The sequence below is a fragment of the Sinocyclocheilus rhinocerous genome, unplaced genomic scaffold (assembly GCF_001515625.1).
Source record: "Sinocyclocheilus rhinocerous isolate Xijiao unplaced genomic scaffold, SAMN03320098_v1.1 scaffold200, whole genome shotgun sequence".
In the NCBI taxonomy this organism is placed as follows: domain Eukaryota; kingdom Metazoa; phylum Chordata; class Actinopteri; order Cypriniformes; family Cyprinidae; genus Sinocyclocheilus; species Sinocyclocheilus rhinocerous.
In genome coordinates this window covers 1050386-1057951 of record NW_015641014.1, presented here as the reverse complement: position 1 = coordinate 1057951, position 7566 = coordinate 1050386, and the positions used below count along the sequence as shown (strand labels likewise).

Genomic DNA, 7566 nt, shown 5'->3' with positions numbered 1-7566 from the left:
GTCGTCATTTTTGTTTTCTTTGTGCAAAAAAGTATTCTCGTAGCTTCGTAACTTTACAGTTGAACCACTGATGTCACACGGACTACTTTGTCGATCATCTTGGTACTTTTCTGGACCTTGAACGTGGTATTTACCTTGCTGTCTATGGGAGGGTCAGAGAGCCCTCAGATTTCATCAAAAATATCTTAAATCGTGTTCCGAAGATGAACGAAGGTCTTACGGGTTTGGAACAACACGAGGGTGAGGAATTAATAACAGAATTTTCATTTTTGGGTGAAATAACCCTTTAAGGACTACCGATCAATAAATGCTTCTAAACTATTACAGATTACATAGTTACTGACCTGACATCACTTTCACATAGACTTGACCTTTAACATGAGTAAAAACAAAAGAACGGCTCCCTGAATGTCTCAGTCTATACTATTTACACAAGAGGTTTGGCAGAGCTATAAAATAGTCGACAGGCACTTTAGGAATCTTTTGATTCTTTGTTGGTAATTTAGATGCAGAGCAAACAAAACACTGTTTTTCTATGTACAGCACTGGCAGAGACTTTAAGGCATGCTGAACATAAGCTGTAAAATACTGTAAGAGGTAATCACTGTAAAACACACCTGACCATTGAACCCAATGACAGACAGTGTGTATGATGGTCATCTTCATCCTAATAATTCATCTGAAACATAACTGGGGGAAAGAATATTCAGACATTTGGGGCAAAAAATAAAACGACGTATTAAGCTACATCTGCTTAAAAATGCACAGTATAAAAAAAAAACAATATAAACATTCAAAACAGTGCTGTAAAAAATACCACAGTAAACATAAATATTCAATATTGGCATCACAGTGAAATCCTAATTTACAATTTTACAGATAACCCATTACACATCTAAAATACAAAATGTCACTATAAACATTACTTACACATCATAAGTCATCTGTTTATGACTGATGAATTCTGGAATAAACTGTACAAATGCTAAATAATATCAAAGTCTTTTGCTGTAACTCCAGATCAGCTTTATCCTTTTCGATGTCAGAAAACTTTTCTGCTCAACTTGGACAATGTAGCACTTTGGAATGCTGGGATAGCTAGCGCCCGGCTTCCTTTTGTATTAAATGAACCTTTATAAATACTAAAAACAATTTCAGAGCAGGACAATGTTGTGCTTTAATAATAGTGGGGACACAGAAACTGGTTCAAACCCGCTCCAGTTCATTCAGCATCCTTCAAGTTGAAGACTCAGATTGATGTTTCATTGCTGCCACTAACAAGAGAAAGAAAGAGAGGTGTTACAATCAGAAAGTGACCAAATAAATCCTAATGATCAGCATTTGACCTCCAACTCACTCCGAATCAAAGTCTTTGTCCGCCAGGGTGACGGGGCTCGTGCCCAGCTCTACGGTCATCCCGTTCAGTGCAGACTGAGGTGGTAATGGAGGTGGTTCAATGATGATGCTGTTGGCCTCGGTTCCTGAGCGAACCCCCTCGTTTGACCCCACCGATGGAGTCTTTCGGGGGATCTGGGGTGGGTTGTAGTCACTGAGCTTCTCCCTCAAGCGGTTCTTCATGTTCTTGTCCGTCAGTGGGGGTGGATATGTGATCTTGTTCTTTAAAATGCCTAATAAAAGGGAAATGATAGTATAATATAATATTTTAATTATATATATATATATATATATATATACACACACAATTATATTATTTAAAATATATAATATATTCTAATTAAATAAATAGTTTATTTTTGTAATAAAATTCATGAATAGGCACAAATCAATTTGATTTGATCAATTTTTTAAATTGTATTTATTATTATTAAATATTCTTTTAATATCAGTGATCTTGTTCTTTTAAATGCCTCATGAAAGTACTAATATAATACAATATAACATTATACAGAATATTTTAATACAATATAATATAATACAGAATATATACATATATATATATATATATATATATATATATAAATGTAGATAAATATTATCTAATAAATTATAAAATTTTATTATACTATTATTAATTACTAACATATATAAAATATGCATGCAGGAAGAAAATGGATTTTTCAAGTACTAAAATGGTTTCATTCACTTAATTGTTTTTCCCTATAGTTTTTGTTTTTAAGTAGTAATTTTTATTTCGTTTAAGTAGTTGTCGCTCACCTCTTCTGGGTAACTGGTTGCTGTTTGGCTGACTGGGTGAACTCTCACTTTGAGACACATCTCCATTGTGATTTAATTTATTCCCTTGATGAAGCTCCACATTCACTTTCATTTCCACCCGCAGTTTCTCTGGACCACCCGGCTCCTCACTTTCACTGGCTGTGGGCGGCTCCTGCGGCCAGTATGGCTTCCCTTGACCGGACACAGCATCAACTGCAGAACAACATGAGTAAAGTTATCAAAAATCCAAGTTTAAATAAAAATAAAATGAATAAAACACGTAAAAGAGCAGGTCAGAGTTCACAGAAGAGGCTGCAGGCACCTTTCGGAGTGCTATGGATGGGCGTTCTCTCGTTATTCCATTTGGTCCTGGAGTGCCTGGCCTCGTCCTCGCTGTCCGAGGAGTGGGAGGAAGCGTAGGAGCTGCTGTGTTCATCCACTGAGAGCTCACTGTCCGAATCCGAGTCTGAAAATAACAGAAAATGATTATTCAGAAGTCATGACACCAGCTGAGCCTTCAATGGTCTTAAAAATAGTTGCATAATGCTCCTAAGGGTTATTTCTGTCCTCACCTTCTGCCTTTTTACTCTTGTGGAAGAAAAGCGACGAGTCTCCTTCGTCATGCCCCACATTTCCACCATTAGACGATATGCTGCGTTTCTTCTCCCTGAGTGAAAACAACATCAAATCTATACATTATTACATAATCATAATTACATTAAGTGGAGTCACACTAAAGTTATTCAGTGACAGTAAGTTGCATGTGAAAAGTTCACAAATGCAGCTGCCAATATAGCAATATTACATATATGACAACCAGAATTTCTTCTCTGATTAGTTAATAACTTTTTCTCTGTAAATGGCATATGCTTTACCGCTACGCTTTGCAGTTAGAAGTGTGTCTGAGAGATCAAACATGTGAAGCAATACACATTGGATCCAATATAAGATCCATGTAACAGATGACACTGTGCTGTGAATTACAATACTGTAGGGCTCTGTCAGTGGTTATGGTAAAAAATATAAATCATAAATATGGCTAAAGTGCGCCCATTGATAGTCATAATGAACTTAGTCTCAAGTAAAGATATTCAGTGGAGTGACCTAAAAACCGAATGCCCCTTTGAGACGTTTACGCAAAATATAACAGCTAATAATTGGTGCAAATAGGTTAGTGCAAATACTGCCTAACCTAATAGTTCATAATTCCAGATATATTTAGACCATTAATATATGAGAGAAAAATCAAGGTCTGGGGAAGTTCAAATGATACACGATTCTCATTTTAAGAGGTTAACGAGGAGGTATGGAGATATTTTACATTAGCATTTCAAATGAAACATTGTTTTATTACACGGATGTTTAAGAAATACTTGATTCTGATTGGTCAGTTGTAGGATTCAATATAAAATAACTCAAATCGTAATTCACTCCTGGTGCATTACCTGAGTGTGGAAACAAGGTAGCTGCTGCCGTGACTCTTGCCTGATCTAACAGAGCTCTCTAGAGAAACAGTGGACTCTCCAATGGTGGTCCGGTACAGACCTCCATCCTCCGTGTAGACGTCACCATTCAGAGAACGCTGGGATGACAGATGAAGAGACTCACTGTTAGTGTGTAGTCAGTAAATACATTGGGCCTATACATGAATTTTTCATTTTTAATTAACTTATTTATTTTGTTAACTGAAAATGTGTCAGACTCACTGTGAGTAAGGTAGCCCGTGTTGTACTAGGATCTTCAGCTGGTACTTTCTTCCCTGTAAAGACACCTTTAAGGTTCCTCCTCACGTCTTTGTTGAGAATACAGTGGGAAAAGAAGATGCAAATGCCCTGAAATGAAAAAAATACACATCATTACTGAATAATTAAATACATACACATTTGTCATAATACACAAGCAAAACGGTTTGTTAAAGAGAGCAATCCAATCCCATATGGTTTATATAAAACACATTAAGTAATTCCCATTGCATTGTGTTTAATTATCCATGTTTATATTTTGATTAATATTTTTACCTAATCTTTTTTTTTTAATTTTAACTTTCATTTCACATATTTTTACTTCACTAGGCCTATTCTCTTTCTGTTTTGTTTGCTTATTAGCAACAACAACAATAATTATTATTATCTTTTTTATTACTATATATGCTGACAATTGTATTGATACAGCATTGTTGACTCTAACTTGACTGGATTGTATTTAATTTTACATTTTTATATTTTTGTTATTTTTTACAATTATATTATTTTATTTTAAATAAAAACAACACAGAAAATAAAGAGAAAATAAAGAGATAAAACAAAAGATAAAATAAGATGGGGTAAAAAAAATAAGAAAAATATAAAAATGTAAAATGAAATACAATCAAGTAATTTACCTACACTTTACTTACACAATTGCAAATTGCATACATTGTCAACATATGCATGTGTGTTATTGTTGCTAATAAAATAAACAATACGGAAAGAAAATAGTGAAGTAAATAAAGAGATATGTTAAATGAAAGGTAAAATAAAAAGTAAAAAAAATATATATATAATGTATTTACTAACATTTTAAATATAAGTAATTTTAGAAATATAGGCAAGCCATCTCAAATTTCTGTTCTGACAAACAGTGAACATTATTTACACAGCACATGACCATACTGTATGTACCTGCAAGCAGCTGAGGATGGCAAAGAGGTAGTGGAAGGACAACACATCACTGTTGACTGCCATTAGACCCAGCAGCCAGGTGGCGCTGATGAGCAACAGGAGGAGGAAGGCCACTCGAAGAGCAGAGCTGCACAAGAGCAAATGAGAATGATGAAAAAGATGAGCTTTTACCTGCTTATTATTGTTCAGTTTGACCTTTAAGCTTTCTCACTGAACTTACATTGCTCCTGACTTTTCCGTTCGCTGGCGCCGTCCACACGAGGCTTTAGCTGCCAGCACAATTAGGACTGTATTTATCTGTTAAACAAAGAGGTTTATTTTCCATTATTTACTCAAAACCAAATACATCAGTTGGGAGATGGAAAGGAAAGCAGTGCTTCCACGGTGTTAAATAAGATTAAAATACACAAACTGACCAGCACTACTATGGAGATTGGTCCTGTGATGCTCCAGATAAGAGTGTCATAAACAGAGAGCCAGCAGAAGTCAGGGTTTCCATAACCCTGAGGATCCAAACCCACAGCCAGGCCTGAGAAAAGACAATCAATCAGCAACAATGCACGATCAAGATTTATAAGGGGTTTGGGTGGTTTTTAATTGTGTGTGTGTGTGTATATATATATGTGTGTATATGTGTATATATAGAGAGAGAAAGAGAGAGAGAGAGAGAGAAATGCTAAAATGTATTTTCACTGATGAGTATGCTGGTAGATTTTCAAACAAGATAATTTTTCAGTGAATTTTGATTAAGTATTTTGAAAAAATGTCATTAATTCAGTCAGTAATTTACTGTACTTTACCATTCAAAAGTTGGAGTTGCTAGGATGTTTTTATGTTTTAGAAAGAAGTCTCTTATGTTCACCAAGGCTACATTTATTTGACAGTAAAACAGCAATTTAATTACAATTTAATATAACTCTATAAATTTTAAATTAAATATAAATCTTTTCTATTAATATATTCTAAAATGTAATTTATTTCTATGATGCAGAGCTGAATTTACAGCATCATTACTCCAGTCTTCAGTGTCACATGATCCTTCAGAAATCATTCTAATATGCTGATTTTCTGCACATATTTGTGAAAAATCATGATGCATTTTTTCAGGATCCTTTGATGAACGCAAAGTTCAAAAGTTCAGCATTTTAAATAAAAATCTTTCGTAACATTATAAAAGTCTTTACTGTCACTTTTGAGTAATTTAATGCACCGCTGCTGAATAAAAAGTATTAATTTCTTAAATTAATCTTACCGACCCCAAACTTTTGAATGATAGTGCTTTCAAATCGATTAATCATGATTAATCGCATCCAAAATAAAAATTTATGTTTACATAATATATGTTTGTGTACTGTGCATATTATATGCATATATAAATACACACACATGCACAATATATTTAAGAAATATTTATATATATAAATAAATATAAATTACATATGACGAGTTTATTTGCAAAAACAGATAACTCAAATTCAAAAATCATGTTTTTATTATGTTATCATGTTTTTATTGTGTTTTATTGAGTTAGTTAGCTGTATACTTTAGTTATTTTTTAACCTAATCAAAATAACCCAACTGCAGTTTGATTGAGATTAATTGGAATGCACAATGAAAAAACATGACTTTTGAAAATTGCTAAATAGTTATCTGTTTTTGCAAATGAACCCTTCATATATTTCTTCAATATACAGTATACATGTATATATTGTATATGCATATAAATATACACACACACACACACATACACACACACACACACACACATATATATTATGTAAACACAAACTTTTATTTTGGATGCGATTAATTGTGATTAATCTATTTGACAGGACTACAACACATATAATGTATACAAAACATGTTAACTATTTATTTGACAAATAACAGCTTAAAAATATAGCCAGGTAAACGTGTCCTCTAGATCAAACTATGACCTGAGTTAGTGAGCGACTGAGTATCATACAGTACCAGTGATAATAGCAGGAATCCCCCAGCCGATGGCGTAGTAGAAGCGCATGTGGCCCTGGTTGATGTTACGCATCTCGGTCAGCATGCGATAGATGTGCAGACCCTCCACAAACATCCAGGCAAATGCGCACATGTACGAATAATGTAGCAGAATGGCCACAACAGTACATACAAACTACAAATCAGATAAGAAACAGAAAGGTTTAGTATCACATAGAATCGTCTAAGATAAATAAAATAAAACAATGTGGTTGTTATTATAATCTAAATACTCTCCAGACTGCTCACCGGACTGTCAGTCTGATTGATGCCAGTGAGGAAGATGAGCTCAGAGAGAAAGATGGCGGCCACCAGGTTCTTGTGGATGCTGTGTAGGTTGGAGTGCAGCTTGCGAAGAATGGCCAGCAGGAGGAAGGTGATGAGGAGGGCCACCAGAGAGGCGGACACTGTCGTATAGGTCACCACTTTCAGAGGAAGAACATCACCATGCTATGGACAAGATGACAGAGTTCAAAAACTAGCTAGCTGGCTGTATACTAGCAAAAAAAACATATTAACCAAAATAGCTGGCTGTGCCTTACCTCTCGTTTGGAGATGTCCATGAGGACAGCAAAGCTGGTCATGTGGTTGCACTGGCAGCTGATATGAGTCGAGTTTCTGAAGACCAGCTCACAGCCTTTAGAAGACCAGGCGCCTCCACCAGAAACCCTATCAAACAAGAGCAGGAACGACACAAATAATATATATATATATATCTATA

The 7566-nt window shown here is 34.8% G+C and overlaps 1 protein-coding gene and 1 long non-coding RNA gene across 2 annotated transcripts in view; one reads left to right on the top strand and one right to left on the bottom strand.

Annotated features, from left to right (window-relative positions):
- Positions 1-981: 981 nt before the first annotated feature.
- celsr1b (cadherin EGF LAG seven-pass G-type receptor 1b) overlaps positions 982-7566 on the bottom strand; it is a 50886-nt gene continuing 44301 nt past the window's right edge. Inside the window, exons 23-35 of the mRNA XM_016569730.1 lie at positions 7388-7514; positions 7095-7295; positions 6807-6981; positions 5252-5364; positions 5056-5132; positions 4836-4962; positions 3882-4007; positions 3621-3757; positions 2748-2842; positions 2498-2641; positions 2176-2388; positions 1358-1628; positions 982-1274 (exon numbers count right to left, since the gene is read on the bottom strand). Coding sequence (XP_016425216.1) covers positions 1250-1274; positions 1358-1628; positions 2176-2388; positions 2498-2641; positions 2748-2842; positions 3621-3757; positions 3882-4007; positions 4836-4962; positions 5056-5132; positions 5252-5364; positions 6807-6981; positions 7095-7295; positions 7388-7514 — 1831 coding nt within the window. The 3' untranslated portion in view covers positions 982-1249. The remainder of the gene's footprint in view (positions 1275-1357; positions 1629-2175; positions 2389-2497; positions 2642-2747; positions 2843-3620; positions 3758-3881; positions 4008-4835; positions 4963-5055; positions 5133-5251; positions 5365-6806; positions 6982-7094; positions 7296-7387; positions 7515-7566) is intronic.
- The window catches only part of LOC107753563 (uncharacterized), a 21278-nt gene continuing 19145 nt past the window's right edge, over positions 5434-7566 (top strand). The window contains exon 1 of the long non-coding RNA XR_001641481.1: positions 5434-5446. This is a non-coding gene — a long non-coding RNA (uncharacterized LOC107753563). The remainder of the gene's footprint in view (positions 5447-7566) is intronic.